The sequence below is a fragment of the Eufriesea mexicana genome, unplaced genomic scaffold (assembly GCF_001483705.2).
Source record: "Eufriesea mexicana isolate 0111107269 unplaced genomic scaffold, ASM148370v2 scaffold474474812, whole genome shotgun sequence".
Classification (NCBI taxonomy): domain Eukaryota; kingdom Metazoa; phylum Arthropoda; class Insecta; order Hymenoptera; family Apidae; genus Eufriesea; species Eufriesea mexicana.
Window position 1 is genome coordinate 933326 of NW_016907966.1, and position 23534 is coordinate 956859.

At 29.4% G+C, this 23534-nt stretch overlaps 1 protein-coding gene across 1 annotated transcript in view; it reads right to left on the minus strand.

The window, feature by feature from the left end:
• The window catches only part of LOC108549474 (beta-amyloid-like protein), a 34232-nt gene extending 12986 nt beyond the window's left edge, over positions 1–21246 (minus strand). Inside the window, exons 1-5 of the mRNA XM_017902866.1 lie at positions 21187–21246; positions 18418–18549; positions 13669–13795; positions 3072–3162; positions 771–901 (exon numbers count right to left, since the gene is read on the minus strand). Of these exons, the coding sequence (XP_017758355.1) occupies positions 771–901; positions 3072–3162; positions 13669–13795; positions 18418–18504 (436 nt within the window). The 5' untranslated portion in view covers positions 18505–18549; positions 21187–21246. The remainder of the gene's footprint in view (positions 1–770; positions 902–3071; positions 3163–13668; positions 13796–18417; positions 18550–21186) is intronic.
• Between the last annotated feature and the right edge of the window lie 2288 nt (positions 21247–23534).

Genomic DNA, 23534 nt, shown 5'->3' on the forward strand with positions numbered 1-23534 from the left:
TTAGTCAACTTAATACACAATCGAACAAAGACCTCTCTCAGAAGAACCACGAACAACGCGTGTGTGGCAGAACGCGTCACCAGATAGGTTTTCGGTAGAGACGGTTGTGGCGCGAAATTCAAACAGCCTGGACGTCACAGAGGCATTTTCCAAGCGTTAAGCCTCCTTTGTAGCTTCGTTAACAAGCATACATACGTCGATGATTAACGGGACAATAGGGGAGAACCATTGAAACGATTCAATGGCATTATGTGACTCGATGAATTCCAGAAAAGTATACTCGACGCGGACGAAGAAAGGCTCGATTAAAGCCCGCAGAGAGCGGCAAGCAAACGACAAAGAACGCATTTCGCGGTAACGCCGACACTGTTTATCCAACCGGATATCGAGCTACGTAATATTTTTCCTGACTTTTCCGCGTCGATCGAATTACAATAACACGTTCCTTTTTCTCAGCGACCAAACGTCGACCTGGAAACTCGACTCCCGAGGCCTCGCGCCTACGTTCCCATTTCCCGGCCGCCATTATGCTCGAAGAGCTAGTAAAAAGCTTCTGGCCAGTGTTACTTAAAAACGCAACCATCGATCGTGGTTCTTTCTCACCTTCCACCGTGAACGTTCATCATGCAACATTAGGGTCATTAGGGGTCTAACCGTGCAAAACGCTAAAGTCGACTAAGAGGTAGTTCCCCCTGGCCAATACAGAGAACCAAGGCTCGTCGATGAATGAACGTATGATGGATATGAGAGAATGTACGTACGTTACGTACCTTTCAGGTGTTTCGGGCAGCACACGAATTCGACGCCTGAGAACACAGAGATTCCGCAGGGTAACAGCATTGCGAAGCTCCTCAGGTTCATGTTCCTCTCCCTGCAGGTGTCTGCGGCGGTCGCGTTCCATCTGTAACAGAGGTGTGCAGTGTGTAATGCTTCTTATTTTAGCTCGTTCAGCTCGTACAGGCTGAAAAGATTCCCGTCAGAGAGGAATCGTAACAGAAAATTTATCCTTTCGGGTGAAAATTTCATTTTTAGGCTGAGCGGTGGGTTAAATTTTAGATTAAGAACACGAGTGTGCTGATGAAAGTGGTCTAAGTTATGTACACCGTTTCGAATTGTTAAACGTTTCGTGTTTTAAATATGTCGCAAATTAATGCGATTAATTATAGTCGAGTTACAAATTCGATTTTCTATTTTGGAATGGAGTAGCTTTAATGCGATCCAAAATAAGCGATAACGTCGTTTCTTTTTAATTTTTGACTTAGACCATTTTCACAATCAGCTGTATATAATGGTTATATATCCGGAGATGCGTATAGTCACGACAGTTTGCAAATATCCCTAAAATAAAATAAAATTTATAGAAAGTAATATTTGTGGTGCTCAGTTATATTTTTTCGGTATTTTTGTTTATATTTTTTGAATTTTTTTATATGGGAAAGTTATTTTATGAACGAAGATAGCTATTAGAAAAAGGACACACAACTGTACATGAACATAACCTCACTTTTGATAAGAGGTCTTATAGAGATATACATTTCATATACAAATATGAAAAAATTATACGATTTTGTTACAATAATATATGTCCATAAGTGGGCAATATATTCATTTGTGTTCTATAAAATTTATTTATAGAATTTATTTTAGTTAAATTAGATTTACTTATAGAATGTAAAATACAAACATGAGAAGATCCTAAGATTTGACTACAATGTTTCTATAATTGATAATTTGTAGCTGCGTATGTACATTTGACAGCCGTCTATATTTACTCTATATATATAGTGCGGCTAATGATGAGGTAGAAAAATATATCGCTACACGTAAACATATTTACTCGGCTAGGAGAATCGGATTTTTTTTCAAATATTTGAACAGAATACTATGCTAAAAAATTCATTTTATATCTTTTTATTTTGTAAATATATGTTTAATAAATTCGTGATATTTTTCTGATGCAAATAAACCTAAAAACACAATGTAGTTAAGATGGTAATAATAGAAATACACGATGTATAGATGAGTGTCTGCATAACATTTTACAAAGTGAGTCAACACTTCACCGAACTGAATCTTCCGTGACCATCGAACCGACGACGTTGAAAAAACATAAAACCGAGCGTTCGAGTCGTCAAGGTCGAGCGAACTCGTGAAACTTGATCGCTTTCGTTCGAGAATCGCACACTTTTTCTACAAGTGACGCTACGCGATCCCGAAATATTACCACTTATGGAAACATCGTCGTATTTTCACAAATCCGTCGATATTATCTCATGCTAACTCGAGTAACTGCATGCACATCAAAACAAGAGTAAGAATTAGACAAAGTAATGAGATACAACAAAATATTATTAAAATAACATTAAATCCTATTATCCTACAAAATTCCTATTTTTAAACAAATATTTTTTAACAGCAATTTTTTTCACAGTAGTCTTTTTATAAAACATACAATTCTTTATAACATCTTTGGTATCGACAATAAAAAATTCATGAACATACATTTCTTTCTTCCAAAATTATTATTTGTAATATCAGTGCCAAAAAACATGTAACCGCATACGCGTTAAATATATTCAATAATATAAATAATATTGCTATACTTATTTCTATACTTTTGTATTACTCTTCTATTCTTCTTAATTAAAAACGAACTCAAATATAGTCAAATTTGGCATAATTTTAATCGTGAAAATATCAATAATTAGATTAAGATACTTTCATAATAATAAAATAAAAGATATACAAAATTTCATTTTTCCATTGTAGTGATTCTGGTTAACGCATCATCTATGGCGTAGATAACGTCGAGCCCTGCTAGAATTGACAGGAAGTGGTGGGGGTAACCGGCGGTCAAATAAGCAGGCAGATTCGTGGCCACATACGCGGGTAATATCGACGTAGGGTATGAGGATGGATATTCGTAGAATTTGCCAAAACCATTCGGTGGCACCGCGAATTATCGAACTGGGGATCCCAGTGGAAGTCCCTAGGATAAGGTTACGCGCTGGTAGCCGCGTAAATCGATACGCTGGCGTTCGCTCGTCTTCGATACGAGCTCGTTGGCTTACCTGAGTGATTCCCAGCATTTCGTCTGATTGTGGAGGTGGTCGAACAGGCAACCTTCCGGAACGAGCAGCGCGTCGCTTTGGAATGGACCCTCTGAAAATGAAAATGGACGCGGTGAGAGGGGGAAAAGGTATAGTCTGCGGTGTGGACACGCCTATGTTTATTATGGAGAGAGACGGAGAGACACGAGACAGAGATCGAGTAACGTGGTACACGTATGGATCCATGGTTGTCTGCTCAGACCCTTAACGCGAGCACTCTCTACCGCTACAGCGCTCGACAACCTGGAGGAATCAATACGGCAGAAACTGCAAATCAGAGTGACTCGCTCTGAGGGTGCACGTAAACGTTTGTTTAAGATGGTGGCTATGGCCGCTTGAGATTTCATTTTGTTTTGTGAACTGAACTAAGGGATTGATAAGACGAATGTTTCAATTTTGTAGCCTGATATATTATTTGCAGACGTTTTGATTATGGTTGTTGGTTGGGAGACTTAGATGGGACTTTATATTTCTGTTGCAATATTTTGTATGGGAATTTTTATAGTTACTTTGGTAGTTAAAGATTTATCTGATAAAGAGAATATATTTTATTTAGATAATTCTGTTTGTAATGGTTTAATGTTCCTTTCTTCTTTTATAATTGATACTAATTCAATATATATAGGGAATTGTACTGCAGAAGAAAATAAAATTATGCATACATGAAATAAGAAAGTTTTAATGAATTTTAATATAGCAAGCTAAAATTATTTATTAGTGGAATAAAGAAGTTGAGTTTTAGTAAAATACGCTAACAATTTGCCTTTGAAAATTGTCTATGGAATGACTAATTATTCATTCTTTGTATTTCTGTTATGTATATTGGTTTTCATAATATAAGGAATTATTATATATAAGAAGTATTGTTTTTCACATAGGATTTATGTTATCAGTTGAAAGTTTCAATTAGTATAGCATAAATTTATGGAAAAAATATCAAAGAATAAAAAGGGTCCCATATTTTTTTTCTACATAAGTTCAATATCAAATCATGTATAGAGATTAATTTTTTATTTAGTTCTGGGATTAAATATATGTGGACATACCAAAAATATTGTTAATTTTATTACTATTTTTGAGAGGCTTATATTTTGTAACTATTTACATTTTTTATTATAATGCAAATTATATAATGATGAAAGGAAATAAAGAAAAATTATTATCGAGAGACTATCTAAATGAAAAAGCATTTCACATACGTGTTCACTTTTGTTGGTTTTCAATTTTGGGATTAGTCAGTGACCAAAAAGAAGTGTTTTGATGTGACATAGTCAAAAAGAGAATTTTGTAACCTGTTAAGTTTAAAAATATAAACCCTTTGAAACTGAGTGACAAATTCATGTAGTTTTGCAAAAAAAAAAAAAAAAAAAAAAAAAAAAACTAGTGGCATGTTCAATCTTAAGGCATCAATATTTTCTGAAAAGCTTGACAAGATGACAAGCGTATATTTGATTCCACAAGCAAATAAAAAGAGAATTTTTTGTGTTTTGAGTGAGCCAGACTGGCAGGGTATTGGATTTTCAAACTGCTCTGCAAAAATGAAAAATTTGATTTATTCTGTTTTCCTTCTATGGCTTTCATATTGCCATATATTCCTATAGATGCCAAATGACATAGAAAAAGAGATAAAAAATCAATCAAAGTGCATTTTTCCACACCATATTCTCTCTATATGAGTTTTGTTTGTTTTAGTGCAACATCAATTGTAGTATACATTTGTATATTTTGAAATTTAATTTTTTTTTTATATTCCCAATGGAATAATTAATTTAGAATATTACAAAATTGATAGATATAATGATATATATTATTTTATATAAAAATACGGTATTTGCAGATTTCTCTTTAGAAAATAATTCATCTGTGCAAATGAATATAAATATATTATTTTACGATAAATTTATGATAAAAACCTAACCTAAACTAACCTAACCTACGTTTTCAGACTTCATTTTACCTGCAAATATTATTTTATACAAAGAAGTTATGAAGCTTCCAATTGAAATACCTTTGTTTTATTAAAATGTTGAATTTCAAAAAAGTTCATTCAAAAAGAAAATAATAATAAAGACAATTTAAATTTTTATGTTAGAAAATTATTAAGCGCTTTGGGAATTCTTTATAAGCCAAAGTTTAAAAAATTTCATTTTTAAAATAATTGCACAAAATTATTTAATAACCTTAATACATCTTTAAAAGAAAAGATGTAACAAATGAATTAATATTTTCCAAGTAGTACAACATTAAAATATTTCACAAATATTTTAACTTTGCAAACTTTAAACATTTAAATTGCCTTTCAATTTATTGATTGAAACAAATAACAATAAAATCAATAAAAATAATGTGTTATATTTGCAAATTCAAAACATTTAAACTGTTTTTCATTTGGAATTTTGCACTTTTAATTAAGTAAACATTAAAATAAATTTAAAAATTTCTTACAAATTAAATTACTGTGTGTTGTATTTACAAATCCAAAACATTTAATTTACCTATCATTTACAGGGCAGAATTTAATAAATATAAAAATAAATTTGTGGAAAAAGATAATATTTATTTCATACAATAAAATAAAAGAATATTATTATAGTGCATTATATCTGAAGATCAAAACATTTTGTCTAGCTTCCACTCACAATTCAGAATTTATAATTTAATTCACATAAAATGAAATTTACAAATTTATGGTAAGAGAATAAATAAATCCCATAAATACTGCATTATATTTTCTTAAATATCTATTTCAATAAATATTCTTTAAAAAATGAAAAAAAAAAAATTTGTAACATTTTAAAATAATTCCTAGAAGTATATAACAGGTTCCTATTTGTTTCACCGTCTTGAAGCACAGGTTTTATGCAGGAACATTCAAAGTATTGTATCATTTTGTGCTTTTAATTAATATTTAATTGCAATTAAATCATTTTTCGGTAATGGTGGGACATCAAAGTCAATTTTTGTATATGAGACCCTATCATTTTTATTTATAATATAGTAGTATCGTACTTCTTCCACCAAGTACACATAGCTTTACAAAGGTGCAAAGTCCTTAAGTTCATCGGGGAAAACCCTGTGCGATTATGTGTCAGGGCCGTAACACGACCGCATTAGAAATCGTGTACAAGAAATATAGTATCCCAAAATTCGCGCAAAATTTGAATTTTACGCCATTTGTGTGGTAAAGTGTTGCCAATGAAAAGAAAAAGACAGAATAACAGCTGACAATTCAGTGGTATTAAAAATAGAGCGCCACACGAAAGAACAACGCGTCTTCATTGTCGAACAATATTTACAATTTTTAATTAAAAACCTGTGTTTTCTATCAAAATTACTTGCATAAATGTTGGCATAATTGGAGGACAATCTGAGACAGTTTCTGAGTTAAGTTTGAGCTTAATTTTGAGCTGGTCGTTATAAGAAATAGTGTAGAACTACTGTAGTAAGCCGGGTGTGTGAGTATAAACTCGTGTCACCGAATAATTCGCATTTTATTGTTATTTGCACATTTTTCTATTATTGTCACTAATAAACATTACCATCGTCCAATTTTTACGATATAATAGTCCTCACTGAGACGATGATCTAACACGTGCTATTATTCAATACAGCGGAACGACATAAAGTAGACCCATAGGAGTCAGATTAACGCAAATTGCTTGCTGAATCCCACGTGACTGTGTCGACTAGGCATATCGTATAACGCCAATTAGGTTCCGAGTTACAGATCAAATTTATATACCGATACTATGAAACGATATGATATGGTAGATTTGATAAAATAAAAGGAAATTTACTTTACAAAGACAAGTAAATGGATCTAATTTATATTATTCTACTTGTGTTATAAAATAATATCATTTGCTAGATATTCGTCTAAAATGTTTATTTAATATCTTTAGTGTAGCAAGTTAAGAATAAAATACACATTGTTGTTTTATAATAAGCGAAACCAAAAATCCCAGTAATATTCATCTAAAAATTTTGAGTCACGTTTAACATCATATGGGGTTAAGTTGCTCTATGAGCTGCCTCAATTATATATTATTATAATAACAGTATGTATTATTAATAATATATTTTAATAACAATAAGGTAATTTATTTTAAGCATATTTAAAATAAAACACCAAAAATAATAAAGTTATCGGGAAAAAAATTGAAAAAGAATCAGAGAAGTGGAGAAATTTAATAGGTGAGTAGCATAACGTGCTTCTCACTGATGATATGTTAAATACACCAAACTATACTAAATTTTGAAATCACGTACAATAAGATATAGTACTATGATGAAGATATGCTACTGTCTATGTACGTGACTTAATCACATATTAATGATATAATATGTAAAGAAAAAAAGAATGAGAACTGCTGATATAAATGATTTCTTTCCAAATTTCCTCTGATATTTGCCCATAATAAAGCACACATTTGTGAAAAGTTGTTAATTAATCGACCTAACTTTTCTGACAGCCATTTCTAACCCTCTCTGCCGACCTAACCTAAATCATCACGCTCGCGATAACTGAAATCAGCCAATGATATAAAAAAACATCAATCCTGCTTAAGTTTAACATCGAACCTATTAAGCGAAATAAAATTTCATATCTAAGAAGGAAGTAAAAATCCTCGAAGTCCAATTACGAAAGACTTGGAGACATTCGATAAATTAAACCATCCTCGAAAGAATCTCGAAGGATCTGTTATTATGATGGCTCGTTATGTGTGTGTTCGATTACCATAAACCCAATCGAAGAAAAGTATATTAACAATTACAAGCGTTGTTAGCCCGAGAACGGGGATTGAAATTATTGGGGAACAGGGTATTTGAATTTTAAACCGAATACATTAGTCAAATTGCATTGAAATGGTGTAGGATGGGTCTCAAAGAGGAAGTAAATGGGGATAAAGATCTTACGCTAACGAATGATTACTAGAAGCATGAACGATGCCATGAAACAGTCATTCAACGCTAGAGGCATGAAACATTTTGTGCCTGCTAATGTGAGAGCTCGTAAAACGAGTCACCATGCTGTACGTAATGGTTCAGATATTCTCTTAATTGGAACAATGAATGGTGGACTAGTAAAAGTTTCATGTGCATAATGCGTTTGTGTCCAGGCACCATGTGAGTGTTTGAATTCACGACTTTGTTCCTGTAAAGCTCCTAAATTGGCAAGAATGTATGGAGAGGTTGCAAAACATTTTGAGCCGCAGCCAAAGAGCAGATCTTGATGCTTGGTATACACTGTGTGACATGCTCTTTTCAATGTTTCTTATTTTATCTATATTGTGTGGATTAATGGTACACTAACAAATTTACTGTTAGAGTTCTCTTGCATGTTGAAAGCAATATTGTTAGAGGAGTTTTACGTCACAAATTGCAATTATTCTAGACCTATTATTATGTGACTGTAATTATTTTCAAATATATGAATTGTAAATAAAAGAAATTCAATTTTATAACTATATTTTATAAATTGCACAACAGTTTGGAAAATGCCTAATAAGAGTATACAACTTATTAATACTAGTGGTTGATAAATTATATTGAAAGGGAGTACAGTTTCATGATATAGTCAGATAAAATCTTCCATAAATTATTTAATATTCTGTTTTCAATGATACTTTGTCTGTATGTTATCTAGACTTTGTAGATCAATGATAAGCTATCAGTTAGAGCAATTTTATAAGTTACAAGTTACAACTTAATGCTGCTAATAAATTCTCTAATAATAATAACATTCTACATCAATAACAAGTTTCATGAATTAGTCTATGTCATAACCCTAACTATCCCCTAAACCAATAAAAATATTGAACAGATACTGAACTATAAAAAAAGGAATTCAAACTCTATGAGCTTTACAAATAGTAAGTTAAACAAAAAATTGTCTGATAAGTGTATATCTCACAATTTGCATTTATAAATTCACTAATATTGATAATTGTTAAATTATAATACGGGGGCATCTAATTTTATGACCAATTAAAAATTATTGACAAAAATGACCAATTTTGCAATTAAGATCTTGAAACTCTCAGATTACATTGTGCATATATATATCTGTTTCTAATGTCCTAGCTGGCTCAGCTAGTGATGGATCATAAACCAGATGTGTCACGGTAATTAACGGGCCCATTAGCTACGTAGACACTTGGGGCCCCCTCGACCTGCTGTGACCCTTCCTGTGTTGCGGTCATCACCCCCATGAACTTCACAGTGGGCGGTGGTTGCAATCCCCAAAGACAGCTACTCACGGAAGTCCCAAGACAAATGGTTCCTCTAATCGTGCCACCGCCCTCTTCATCTATTTTACTATTTAATTCGCAGTGAACGAATCATGAGAATTTTCGTGTTTTCCTTATAATTTCCCTAACAAGGGAGAGACAATTCAAAGGTAAATTCATTGTCTAAGAGAAAAAACAAGAAAGAAAAAAAAGGATTAAAAGGTACAGTCGCTTAAATCAATAATCGATGGAAAGAATTAGATAGTTTCATTATGTACTGTAATCATACACAACGATGAAAAACATGATAAGATATATATATTTGTTGACAGTTTATCGCTTGTTTGAAATAAAACTGGATAAAAGAGGATATGGATTTTTCTGAAGATAATACTGAAAGTGCTAACAAAAAGAAAAATTGTAATTTTCAGCAATTCTGGATGTAAAAATTTGTATAAATATATGAGGCACGAAAATACCGAACCTTGGGTACAAAGACTGATTTAGAAGAATTTAAAACAGCTTAAGAAAACAAGGTAATAGAATAAGTAGAGATAAAGCTAAAAAACGATACTTCGCACTAGTCGACGCCAGATGGCACTGCTGAGTAAAGTAACTAAACCCAAGCTCACCATCACTCGGTTTTACAATAGTAATATACGGTTGAAATGTTTAATATAACAATGTTTTTAAGCTGTCATTAGAATTTCAAGTTGTTATATAAGTAGAATACTACTGGTTAGGTGTTGACTGGAATATTGATATTAAGCATACATTCTTGTCACTGGATCTTGTCACTAATCATATGTTTTTCATTGGCTAGTTTAATAAGTGGTGGTTCAAGATGATGTTTAGATAACCAGTGTCATGATTAATACTATTGGAATACTTCTGCAAAGCTAATTAAATGTTGGGATATATCATTTTTGTTGAATACTATTTACATTTACTTAAAATTTAAGTAATGTTGTTTTTATCATTGTAAAATATTAATCCCTGATTTTTAAGAGATTTCGCAATATATTTATTTTATAGGATCCCCAAAAGTGACAATTTATTTCCAGGAACAATTGAAATACTGAGTACAACCATAACATAGAAAAGTATTGAAACAATACAAAAATTGCTCCGTGACTGTTTAAATTTTCTAAATTAATCTTATATCTTTCTAGATTTCTTACTGATAACAATCATATAGGAATTTTTTTGCTAGATGCAGGAGTGAAACTACCAAATTTAAATAGATGTCTGAAAAATGAAAAAAATGTAAATCTAGTCATTTGCAATTACACTATAGAAGAGATTTAAAAAATTACATCTAGAACACCTGGATCTTAAAACATAAATGTCTGCACATTTATTTTCATAAATTATTTTATAAATGGCTCATACCAAGCTACTCAGGAGCAAATATTTAAGAAGTTAAAAATTGAAATCAGTTATAACTTTTTAAATTTGCATTTTAAATATTAATATTTTATTATTTTTATATTTTTTTAAATAATATTTTATTATAAATACTTTATAGAATAAGGCTCTTTCTGAACAGACATGATCTAGGCTTCTGGCATAGTGACAATTGTCCTTTAGATAGAGGATTGTGTAAAATATATTTTTCGTTATCCATATAACAATTGGACAAAGAAACAGATGACTATTTTACCAGACTCTGTGGAGCAGAAATATTCATTTCCTGGTTACAGTTCGTCACTGACAGATCATGCGGAACCCATCCTTTAAACGTCGATACCTTTCCCATTTATATGAAACGTGTCGACAGTACCAATACCACAATGTAGTAATATAATCTTCCTTTTTTTCTTTTTTAACAGGAAAAAATCAATCTAAATATATGTATAATCATCACATACCTATTTTAAATTAGAGAAGAAATATATTTTAAAGGAAAAAAAAATGGGGGCAAATGTACTTGAAGAAAATTAGAATTTACTGGTAATAAAGCAATGAAATTGTTAATGTGTGCCATTATAATTTTTTTGTTTCATTCATATATAATTTCTTTCTTCTATGAATATATATAAATTTATGTTGTTCCATTAAAACTCTTTTTATTTTGTCAATAATTCTATCTTGCCAAACTAAAATTTGATAAAACTTATCTACTTCATGAATACGTAATTTTATTCTCTCCTATTAAAATTGGTTAGAACTTATTTCAAAATTTATGTATAATGTTATTTAGTTTTATTAAAATAAAGTTTTATGCGTAGTAAATTAGTATCAAATTAGAAAGAAATAATAATAATGCACAATTACAAACAGAATTTATCTCAATGAAATATATGTATAAACTCAAATACTCTTTTTATACTTATTTTCTATTAGATCTCGTGCAAATTAGAATTAGAAACTATACTCATGCCATAATTTTTTAAAAAGTATAATACAGATATAACTAGAAAATTCTATATATAGAATATTTCAACAAATACATCCAGAGTTCTAGTGTCAACTCCATAAATTTTGTTCATTTTATATAATCTAATTATAGATAAAAATAATTGTACTATATCATACATAATTTTATTTAACTAATGCTGTATTTTTAGTCCAACTTACTTGATCTAAAATTTCATTCCATTCCCTTGAAAATATTATATTGAAATGAAGTCAATATATACCCATATAATCACATTTATTATCCAAAGTATATGTTCAGTTGACATGGAAAAAGCACATTAAAGTATCTACGTTCCCTATAACTAAACATACGCAGGTAAACTTCAACAGAGATATGCTCATACATATTTAAATTCAAATTCATAAACTTCATGTGTATGTGAGAAGAAAAGAGAAGAATAGAATGGAAACTCTCCCTAAATTTATTTGAGATGTACATAAAAGCAATAGTAGTTGTGTTACATGATAGTATGTACATATTCATTACAAACTAATAAGCTAAGAGTAGAGTGGAAACACGTCAGTGTTAAATAGTCAAATATATTTTCAGGGAAATTAATTTCAGGTGTTGCACAGAAATTTTGTTCACTTGAGTTGGCTGCATTCGCATTGCTGGCTTTTGTTAGCCACATTGTCAGACTTGTATTTTCTACTGAAGCATTCAGTTTCACATCTACACTTTCACTAAGTGTAAATAGAATAAGTATACGTTAAATAATCCAACATGTATGAATACTTTTTCCATTCAAATTAGCGAGCATGGGTACTAATTTCACGCTTTCTCTTTAACATGCTAAATATTGAGCTACTTGGAAGAGAAGTGTGAAAATAAGTAAAAAGAAAAATTATTGGTCATTGAAACATGTTTGTGTATTGTACTGTCCTTCTTTTTTTCTTTTGGTCCTTTTTTATTTCTCATTATGGATATTTAAAAGTTATAAATGCTCTATGTCTATATTTTTCATAATGTTTGATAAAAAGATTTATAGTTTTGTAAGCTTTCTAATGGATAGTTATAGTAAAAAAAGCTTTGTAAAAAGATTTACAAAAATGGTTTTAATATATAATGGAAAATTACTTCTCTATATGTGCTGATAAGTATTTGAATTGTTAATGTGAATCCAAGATGCAATTTAAAGAAAAAGCAGAGGATGAACTTGTTTTATTCATGATTCCATTTTCAAGAATAGCAATTTTGAAAAAACGATTAAATTCACATTCATTCCATTGATCTTTGCATTTTTTACATTTCCATAACTTTCATCTACGGATTCTATATTTCAAAAAATATTAAAAATTTTAACAAAATGGAACATACACAAATCATTGGATATTTCAAAACTCACATTCACTAAAAATAAATTATTGGATGTTTGCAAATATTAAAAGCAGTTACTGTTAAAAATTGACAAATCTATTTCCTCGGCAATAAAATAAAAAAGAATTTAATATAAAACTTGCTGATATTCTTCTTCTAAAAAAAAAAAAATCAGTAAACCAATAAAATATCTAAAATTTCATCTCGTCTAATCTACTTCTACAAGCAGGAAATCCAAACACAAATACCTCACCAAAAATCCTGAACCTATTTTCGATCAATTTCTATCTGCTAATTCCATTTCCTCCGATAAAAAAAAGAAATAAAAAAAGAAAAAAAAAGAAAAAATCTTCATCCTGAATGATTTACTCCTGCATCAGGAGTCACTCTATATCCGGTTGAGCCATCAATTGCAGTCACGATCTGCATAGTCATATACCATGGTCTCGCGTTAAAATTCCATTTTTCATCGATTTACAAAGCCTTGTCAACTCTGTTAAACCCAAACAAGCTGGGAGAGTAAAATGAAAACTGAAACACTGTCTATCCAGATTACTTATCACAGAGCAATTCCGATGCTAATACGTACCGAGACATCTGTACGGCTTGACCCAACGCGACAATTTGCATTTAGTTCTTCCTGGCTTGCACCATCCGCTAACCCTCACGTAGTGCGATGACTCTACGATGTTGGTGATGTCTCTTTTTGGGTAAGCCTGAAAAATGTAATTTTTATATAGTTATAACATTATGTAAGTTATAACAATTTTATCTACTTGTAAAATTATGGAAATTATAATAAAATAATTCTAATTTTATTTAGTTTGAAAAATAAAAAATTTATAATAGAATAATTATAATTTTATACATTTTGAAAATTATATATCTTATAATAAAATGGTTATTTAAAATTACGGAATAGTCAAAATATAATAATTATATAAAATTGCAAATAAATGATTATTAAATACTAAAATTATGTAAAATAATTTTATATTGCTTTGAACGTACACTATCGACCAAAAGTTTGGAATTACTAAGCACTCTATAGGACCCAAAAATTAAATGAACAAAATGGGAGATGGATTAAGAATTTTATTTCAGAAAAGTTTTTGATTAGATTGTTTTTGACATGTATATAGTACTGATTTGAAATTAATGCCAGAATTAGCAGCACAAAAGATTTTCTTCTTTTTCATCAGTAGGTCGAAATGTTAAATTATTCATAGCAGGAGATAGGAGACAAAAGCGTAACCTAATTAAACGACAGTGTGATATCTAGACTTTGAAATGGTAAATATATCGTCTAGTAAACTGGATTTAAAATCTGTTGCATATGAAACTACATCTCAGTGGTTCTCAACTTTTTAAATGAATTAACCAACTTGTTATTCCCTATTCGTACATTTATATACAATTTTTATACACAAATTTTTAACACTTCCGTATTTTTCCACTTTTTTAATAATATATATTAAAAAGTTTTTCCACTTTCTTAATAATATATATTAAATAAATTAATATACTGTAAATTATTAATATTATTAAATACGAAAAATATAAAATATTAATGTTATATATAATAAATATTAAATATCAATAATAATTAAAATAAAATAATTCAAAAACCGGTTATTGCAGACTTCTGTCATTCGTATAATGACAAAAATGATAAAATTTGCTTTGGAATATCAAACTTGAGAAAATTCATGACGTGAATTTACTGAATTCGTGAAATTCTATTAAAAATAGATTTTTTACAATTTAATTCTAATTTTATATTCAACTGATTTAATATTCAACACGATGGATTCATATCATCAGATATCCACTGGAACGAAGCCCGAGTTACTTTGGTTTATTCATAGAAGATTATAAATAATATTATATACGTGATGAATATCTTCGTGATGAAATTTTTCAGATAAAGATTATTGCAATAGAAATGACCGTAGCAGTCATTCACAGTTTAGAGATCAAGGATAAATGTTAGACCAGTGTCTCTCAACCTAAATGAAAATCGTTTGCTTTACATATTTTTAAATTAAAAATTAAAAGAAATAAAATTGTAATATTTCTTAGAAATCAAAATACATATGAATACAAGATTCATTTGTATATTTTTAAATATATATAATTTTTTTAATAAAAATAAATATAATTTTTCATACATCATAGACTTATATTATATACAATGCCTACAGTTTACCAAATTTTTAAAGAATTTTATATTATTTTATATTGTAATACATTATTATACTATTTTGTCATTTTATTAAACACAATTATTATATATTTTTATTATATATTGATACAAAAATGTTTTATATTTTAAGCCTGCAATCACCATATATTACATAAATAAATAAGATTATATAATACAGTCATATATTGTTACAAACAAATATATTGAGGAATACGATAAAGAGGAAAATAATAATTTATTTTAAGAATTCGTGATTTTCATTGATTTAAAATCGAAACTACTGTAAAAGTTGAATTGAATTTACAACTGCGAAGCTCGAATTTTCAAAAGAATTAATAATACAAAATTAATTATGTACTTAGGAATGATTGAAGTTATTTGTCTCTATTTAAACAACTTGAAACAACTTGAATGCAAGGAAACTATTTAAATATTTAAATGAAATTGCTCGAGCAGATGGAATTTTTGCAAGCTTGCTCGAATAATCAGGCTACCCGAAGCGTTACGTGGATAATTAAATACTTGGTTGGGGCGAGAAGACTACCCTTACGAGGTTTCAATTTCAAATACATGAATATTTTAAATAGAATAGGAAGATATAAATTAGGTTATTCTTTTCAGTCGCTGATTTGTACCAAAAATTTTATAGCTTTGAATCGTTAATTTATATCAATTAATTCATATTTTTAATCGATACATTATAATTTTTAATTGTTGCTTTATGTCAATCAAATTACATACCTCGTTATTACTTTGTAACAATTATTTTCTAATTTTTATTCCATTATTTATATAAATTATTTTGTATTTTTTGGTTAGTACTTTGTAACAATTATTTTTTAATTTTTATTCCATTATATAGACACAAATATAGAATTTTAAACACATTTGACATAAGAATATTTAAATACGTTGAACGTAATAATAATTAATTTAAGAAATAAATTAACATTTTTGAGATACAAATTTTTATTCCATTCTTTATATCAATTATTTTATCATTTTTATTTATACTAATTTTTTTATTTTATACTAATTATTTTATATAATTACTAATTGTTGCTACTTTGTACCAAATAATTCTTGATTGTTACTTGATATAAAATTTTAATAAACTTATTTTTTACTTTGAATTATATATTTTTGTATGTTTGCATTTTTGTAGCACTACAATTTTATTATTAATTTCTATGAATTAAAATTTTCACAAATCTGTAAATAATTGTACATGAAGTGTTTAATCTAATATTAAAGGTTACTGTATATTTAAGTGATATATGATACATTTTATCAGAGAGGTTTGATTAACAAGATATTGAATTTCAGAATTACCGTGTTCTTGCTCCTGAGGTATTCATTTCATTCGATATACTTATTTTTCACAAAAAATTAAAAAATATTTCCATTTCATTCCAAAATTAAAAAATATTTTCAAAAAAATTAAATAAATTTTTGATATTTTTCACATGAATTTTCACAAATTATTAGATTTCCAAAAGTAATAATTACGTTGCAAAATGCACATATTTTCACTTTATTGTTCTACTTGGCTTATCTCATAAATATTCTATCAGTACATCCAATTTCTTTTACGAGTTTAATACTAACAGTACCCACAAACGCTACAAATATCAAAATTAAACTCACCGTATCGTATTCCGCCATTTTAATTACATTTCATGTAAAACGAATTATAAATTTCAATTTGAAAACTACTAGGGAAAACATGACGTTTCCCTACTTCTTTTTTAAAGAGAAACAATTTTTAAATTTATTGCGCTGTAAACGAATCCTACATTAGATACAAAGATACATTTTATTTATGCAGTATATTAACATACATTCTCTTTATAATCACTTGAAATCATTATTATAAAACCACTTGATAAATCGATGTTAATACGAAGTCACTATGCATGACATTTTAAATAAAACGCGGGAACTACATAACCTTTGATTATTCATTATTTAAGTTTCCGTACTATATCTCGTAGTTCAATAAAAAGTATATAATTGGTTATGAAAAGAATTACAAAATTATTGGAAATTATTCTACGTAATAATTTTTAACAGTAATAATTGTTAGAAAAATTATGCGCGAAACTAATAAAATCAAAGTTTTGTCAAGATGGCCGCTAATGGACTCTAGATAGGGTGAAATTCAACATAATATACAAGTATTAATAAGGATATGAGCAACATGTTTTGTACTGCTCAAAATATACTGAATGAATATTAAAATTTTATTTAATAAGGATTTATATTTAATGAAACTTTATTTCATAAAAATTTATATTTAATAAAACTTTATTTAACAGAATTATAGACACTGCAAATAATATTTAATCTAAAATTTTATCATTTTATTTATATTAACCTAGTATTTAATTTAAAACTTTATTTAATAAAACTGTAAATATAAGCAGTTTTATTAAAAAAATTTTATCATTTCATCTAAAATAACTTGATATCCAATCTGAAACTTTATTTAATAATACTATGAACACTGAAAGTTTTACTAAGAAATTTACTACTTTTCCTACAACAATATTGAATATTTAAGCTAGAACTTTGTTTAATAAAATGGTAGGCATTAAAAGTTTTAGATTTTGGCAATTCCTTCCGCAACAACTTAATATTTAAACTAAAACTTTAGTTAATAACACTATAGATATGGAAAACTTTTCCAAAAATTTTACCTATTTCATCTGCATTAATTTAATATTAATCTAAAAACGTTATTTCATTATTTTGGAACTCCGAACATTAAAAATTCAGTCATATTACTTATAACAACCTAATATTTAACTCTCTGTCACAATCTAACCTCAAAATACCATACATATTCCAAACCTTAAGTCGATAGTGTACATATCTACATAACAAAAATTTCAATCACATGAAACGCTATATACAATCAATTAAAATTCAAGGAACCAGTTAAAGTACAAAAGCAAACGGTAATATGACTTAAAGAAAAATTATAGAAATACCAATGGAATTCCATATACCAGACAAGTTAACGGGAATGAAACTTATTCTAAAGGATCAGAATCACGGATACAAATCTAATCATTTATCACGATAAATCTCATGACACGGGTTTAAGCAGAGAATGTTGCAGAGGCTTACCTTCTTACAGTATTCGAGAATATCCATCTTGTCCGTCATGCAGCTCTTCCTGTCGGCCGATGAGACCCAGCGGCCTTGTTCCCCCATATGCTGCGCCAAGTACACTGCGCCGGTCTCGCACAATGTGGCAACCTTTGCAAAGCGTTCGCATAAAGAGTCGTCGTCTTTTGTTACCCGCTCACTTAGCCCGGGAGAAATGAAATTCCACGGTGACGAGCTCGAAACGTAATAAATCGTCAAAAGTTCGTCGCCGCTCGTTTCCACGTATAGTCTGAATGCGAATCCCGGGGTGGAACAATGTCTTTTTTATCACTCGAGCAAACGAGGGAGATACTAGTTGCACCAACTACCAGCATGAAATTCTCCAACGTTGTTCCGCTTTACTCTGTTTGCTCGAGCGAGTTGTAACGTGGATGGGAGCAAGGCCAGATTTAGGATGTATGATTCTTTGTTTAAGCGATTGATAAACCAATTCTGGTTATTGTATGGTGTTGATATGATGAAAGATAAGAAAAAAGATAGATAGTTTCTGTTTTTGTGATTTTAGGTTGTGCAGTATCTTATTCCTAGTAATTGAGGTTATGGAATGATTAAATTATAAAGGGATAGAAGTGTCATATAAGAAGACAATAACTATTAATTGAGAAGAAAAAATATACAGTCAGAAAATGTATTGTCTTTCTAGTTCCACTGTTTTTGATTATATGAGTTTCTACTATGCCAAGAGTATTAAACAAATGAAGTATTCGAATAATAATGGGCACTTCTTATGTAGATATATAAAAGTAATATAAAATAATTATCTTTTTCCTTATTTACTTTTTGATATGTAATTGATGTCCATGTTTCATGTTATGAACATTACAGGTAAATTTATTGAATCTTAGTTTTTCACAGATAGTGTGAAGTATGAAAAATCAACTTTCTCAACAAAACTTTTTCATAATATATATTCCTTTTGGCCATTTTTTGTATTATTTGATATATTTGTGTTGTAAAAACCAGAGTTAACTAGTTAAAACCAGTTTTATCAAGCTTTATGTTGATATTAGTTCTAACTAATGACTTATAAAATCAATCAAGTATATTTTATGGTACCAATATTTCCTGGAATTTTTTAATTATTACTTGTACTGATTAATTAAAATCAGTATTGAAAAAGTCAAAATCCCCCTATAAATAAATCTAGTTGTAACTAGAAAAAAGTAATAATAATTTTGATTGCCATCAAAAGCAATATCCAATATAACTAGACAAAACTAGTTACTCTAAGTATTCAGAAATATTAAAAGTTATAGATTAATCACTTAGACAAATGTTTTTTAACCAAAGTGCCTAACTTTAGCATTAAAGTTAAAATTGGATATGTCTAATTTTATCTGACTAATTTATACTATAATTTACATCAAATAGTTTCTGAGTAATAATCAGTTCCATTATGTTAAATAACATTAAACATTTTTATTCATCATTACAAGACATATTGCTATAATATTTAAGATTACCCAGTCTTTATTCACTCTTTATAGCAATAGTTTCAGTTATACTAATTTTAAACTAGTCACGTCTAGTGAAAACTGCCAAAACAATTTACTACTCAACTTTCCAAGTCACTTTCACTTTCCACTGATGGTCCATCGTTATTTCTAGAATTAACTGACTAAAACTAGTATGATTAACTAGTTAGATCAGATATTGATAGATTTTGAGATTCAAATATAACATATATATCTCTTAAATGCTAGATCCACCGCAATTCAAACATATACAGTGGTTTTCTTGTTAAGGAACTCAAAGTCAGTTACAAAAACATTACCATGAGGACTTTATATTTGAATATATGTATATCTGATCCGACAATCAGCCTTTACTGTAATTTAATAGACTAATAAAATTTCGTTCGACCCGTTAGGTTAAATAGAAAAATTGACAAATCATTGACATATCCACACAAACATGGCGTCTTGGGTATGATGTTTTTATGACGGTACTATCTTTGTATCACCTAGTGAGAGGATTATTCTGTAGCATAAGTTCCTTGAATCCAGTTTACTCGAAACTTCGGATTACCCAAACTAACGTTCAAACCTAGTTGTCCAACAGCCCCCATGGTACCCTAACTATGGTGAACCACGATTTAGCTTCAAAGCTACTCAGCAGTATTGCAACATATAATAGCAATAATTAAACATACGTTATATATCACAATTTTTAGGAAATTAAATTTGTGAAATATTTTATAAAATATCAGACAGTGAAAATCAATGTTGTCAAAAGTAACAATACTTAACAATGAAAAACCAAGTATTTGGTAATGTTAATACCCAATTTGTGATACTAATACACTCCAAATCAACTAATAAAGATTTGAATAAAATTTAGTAACAAAATGTTATTAAAATCGTTTACAGAGATCTGCAGTTACTCAATCCTCAGTGCTGGCAGGTCAATTCTTCTTTCATAGAAACGACCCAAAGCCGTGGTTCGCCACAGAATAGGGTTAGAATTTTTCCCTTCTTCTGCCAGTGACCGAACAAAGGACCATTTTAATCCCGAGTAAATTGCGTTACGCAGACGGGATTGGACGCTTGGATCTTGCGAGGAACCGTTTCAACGTCTAGCAGAATGAACTGGAAGGACGTGTACCGGGACGGAAGCGACCTCAGACGTCTCATGTGCGGTGGATTTCGTCGCGATGCAAAATCCGAGTGCTCGGCCTTGATGGCATTCGTAAGGAAAAGGAAGCGTGCATTTTCAAGTGGTACTCACTTGCGGCTCTGATCTTCCTCCAGCTGGTGCCAACTCGAGCCTCTCCGACACCGCCTGCAATGCAGAAAACACGGTGAAATTCAGCTCGTGTAAAAGTGTACGCAGCCGACAACAATTTATAGCCTCGCTGTTCCCGAGGAATTTTCACGTGTCTCATTCATACAAATTTTTCTTTCCTTTTTCAGCTCTTTTTTCGGCGTCGACACTGGTTAAGCCTTTGCAACGTCGTGTGACTTGTTGGACGTTGCATGTACATATGTATGTAAATTTTATGGCTGCTTTTAATCGGTTGTTGATGTAATATTGGAAACGTATATTTTGGTATGTATTGGTATATACATATGAGATATCTCAGATGTTTATGACAATTGTTGGTTCTCAGATACGAGATCAGAGGGGAAGGTGGCTACTCTGTTTTGGACAAATAAGGATTGGAGATATGCAAGATTGAAGAGGAAATATACTGTGATGACAATTTTTATTTCAGTAAAATTCTCTCACGTGATTCTTGATCAATGATATTATTATAAATAATAATTTAATATTATTAAATATAATAACTTGGAATATTGTTACAGATAATATATATAAATTATCAGTTTTCCTGTTAACACTACATCCCCCATGGTCAAATAACCGGTGAATGGAAAAGAAGCTGAAGTTTCAAAAAATGGAATAATGGGAGACATTCGGAAAATTATTATACGTATATTGGAAGAAAAATCACGAAGAGTGATTAAGGTGAAATCGTTGAACGCGAAATTTTTAATAAAAGTTTGGAAAACAAAGAGTTAGATTATGGTAGGGTGCTTGTTAAAAGAGACATACATAATACATTTTTATGAATCTTTGTTTTATCTAGAATTAATAATAGGTATAGTCATATCAATTAGGTGTTAAAATAGCTCACTGCATTTTGTTAAAAATTTCGTTATAAATGAAATAAATCAAAGAGGCAGAATTTGAGAAATACAGATGTATATATTATTACAGAGAATAATTAGGATAAAGTAACTCGTGACAAGCTCGATAATTCTGTTGGATTATGTAAATAAATAAACAGAAGCGGCATCGTATTACGAAGAATTAATTAAAGCAGAGTAACACGTGACAACTAGTTTCATATTGCAGTTGAATTAATTACTAAAGCCTACGGTTCAGACGTGTAAATTAAATTATCCAAAATTTTCCTGAATTTAATTAAAGTTGCCAGACAACGATAAGAAGTAGAGGTAAAAATATTAACATAATTTAAAATTAGTCAATCTTAATTTGAAAACAATTGAAATACTGAGTACAACCATAACATAGAAAAGTATTGAAACAATACAAAAATTGCTCCGTGACTGTTTAAATTTTCTAAATTAATCTTATATCTTTCTAGATTTCTTACTGATAACAATCATATAGGAATTTTTTTGCTAGATGCAGGAGTGAAACTACCAAATTTAAATAGATGTCTGAAAAATGAAAAAAATGTAAATCTAGTCATTTGCAATTACACTATAGAAGAGATTTAAAAAATTACATCTAGAACACCTGGATCTTAAAACATAAATGTCTGCACATTTATTTTCATAAATTATTTTATAAATGGCTCATACCAAGCTACTCAGGAGCAAATATTTAAGAAGTTAAAAATTGAAATCAGTTATAACTTTTTAAATTTGCATTTTAAATATTAATATTTTATTATTTTTATATTTTTTTAAATAATATTTTATTATAAATACTTTATAGAATAAGGCTCTTTCTGAACAGACATGATCTAGGCTTCTGGCATAGTGACAATTGTCCTTTAGATAGAGGATTGTGTAAAATATATTTTTCGTTATCCATATAACAATTGGACAAAGAAACAGATGACTATTTTACCAGACTCTGTGGAGCAGAAATATTCATTTCCTGGTTACAGTTCGTCACTGACAGATCATGCGGAACCCATCCTTTAAACGTCGATACCTTTCCCATTTATATGAAACGTGTCGACAGTACCAATACCACAATGTAGTAATATAATCTTCCTTTTTTTCTTTTTTAACAGGAAAAAATCAATCTAAATATATGTATAATCATCACATACCTATTTTAAATTAGAGAAGAAATATATTTTAAAGGAAAAAAAAATGGGGGCAAATGTACTTGAAGAAAATTAGAATTTACTGGTAATAAAGCAATGAAATTGTTAATGTGTGCCATTATAATTTTTTTGTTTCATTCATATATAATTTCTTTCTTCTATGAATATATATAAATTTATGTTGTTCCATTAAAACTCTTTTTATTTTGTCAATAATTCTATCTTGCCAAACTAAAATTTGATAAAACTTATCTACTTCATGAATACG